This window comes from Cyprinodon variegatus, unplaced genomic scaffold (assembly GCF_000732505.1).
Source record: "Cyprinodon variegatus isolate N-32 unplaced genomic scaffold, C_variegatus-1.0 Scaffold1081, whole genome shotgun sequence".
Lineage (NCBI taxonomy): Eukaryota > Metazoa > Chordata > Actinopteri > Cyprinodontiformes > Cyprinodontidae > Cyprinodon > Cyprinodon variegatus.
The window spans coordinates 128,380-129,618 of NW_015151534.1; the positions used below are offsets into that span (position 1 = coordinate 128,380).

Sequence of the window (1,239 nt, forward strand, 5' to 3'; positions counted from 1 at the left end):
TATAAATTTTCGTGTTGCAGCCAGTTGGAATTGTTCAGCATTGCATTGTTCTACCATCTGTCCAGTATTTGATATTAATGTGTGCCATGCTAACAGAGTGCCTACCTGGCAAACATTGCCTGGACACTCGCCAGCCTGTGTCGACACAAGGATCCCCCTCCCCTGGAAGACGTGCAGCAGATGCTCCCTGCTCTGGGGAAACTTCTCCACATTGATAACAGGCTGGTCCTGGCCGACACCTGCTGGGCTCTGTCATATCTGACGGACGGCTCCAATGAAAGGATTGAGGTGGTAGTGAAGGCTGGAGTTGTCCCTCGTCTCATACAGCTTCTGGCCTGCGAGGAGTTCTCCATTTTGGTATGCTGAGCTCCTAGTCCTGTAACCTGAGTGTGACATGCTGTATGCAGGAACACAAAAAATGTTGACTCTTATGGTGGGGGGACTCTTATAGCTGGGAACATGGGGGAGGGGGGTTTCACTTGCAGCTGCTAAAATCCAGAAGATAATACATCCATTGGGGAAATATTTGAATATGTTTAATTTGTATTGATTCCATTGAAAATGTCAGCCTATGCCTTTTGCTCCATATGTAGCTACTGTCATGTGGAATGCATCATGGGAACTGTAGTATGGAGGTTGCCTCATAGGTCACGCTAAAAAACATAACTGATAAGTTCAGAAGACAACAGAGAAAGCCTGAAATAACGGCATATTGCCATTTTTTACGATCACATTTGCAGCACCCTGACTGACATGGTTGTTGTGAGTAATGACCTCTGGTGCAGAACCACATTCCCATATTTTTTCAAATACTTCTAGTCGTGATTGTTGAGGGACCTTCAATAGTTCAGTTAGCAGAGGAGGACTGCAGAAACCATTACACGATATCCTTATGCTGTATTCAGACCATTCTAGTTTATATGCAAAGTCAATGGTTGACATGCATCAAGGCGCATCAAAAGTTCTTACAGTGCGTTTTGAGCAGCAGGAGCAGTGTGTCGTTAGCTTCTGAGCATCTGATGCACAGAATGCGCTGCAAAAACAACAGCTGTTGGAGTTGGATTTAAGTTTTGCTGCTTGACGCTCCACATCTACCAATCAGAGAAGCTGATCATGGAGCTGGCAGGGAAAACCCGCCAAGAGGCCCCTGGGCCAGAGGCTGCCCTTGAAGGGGATTTCCAGTAAAAACACCACCGGTGTACGGTAATATGCTATGGCAGGCCGTTTTGACATTTGTTG

At 46.2% G+C, this 1,239-nt stretch overlaps 1 protein-coding gene across 1 annotated transcript in view; it reads left to right on the forward strand.

Annotated features, from left to right (window-relative positions):
- Positions 1-1,239, forward strand: part of kpna2 (karyopherin alpha 2 (RAG cohort 1, importin alpha 1)) — an 8,846-nt gene that overhangs the window by 1,285 nt on the left and 6,322 nt on the right. Inside the window, 1 exon segment of the mRNA XM_015400193.1 lies at positions 97-357. Coding sequence (XP_015255679.1) covers positions 97-357 — 261 coding nt within the window.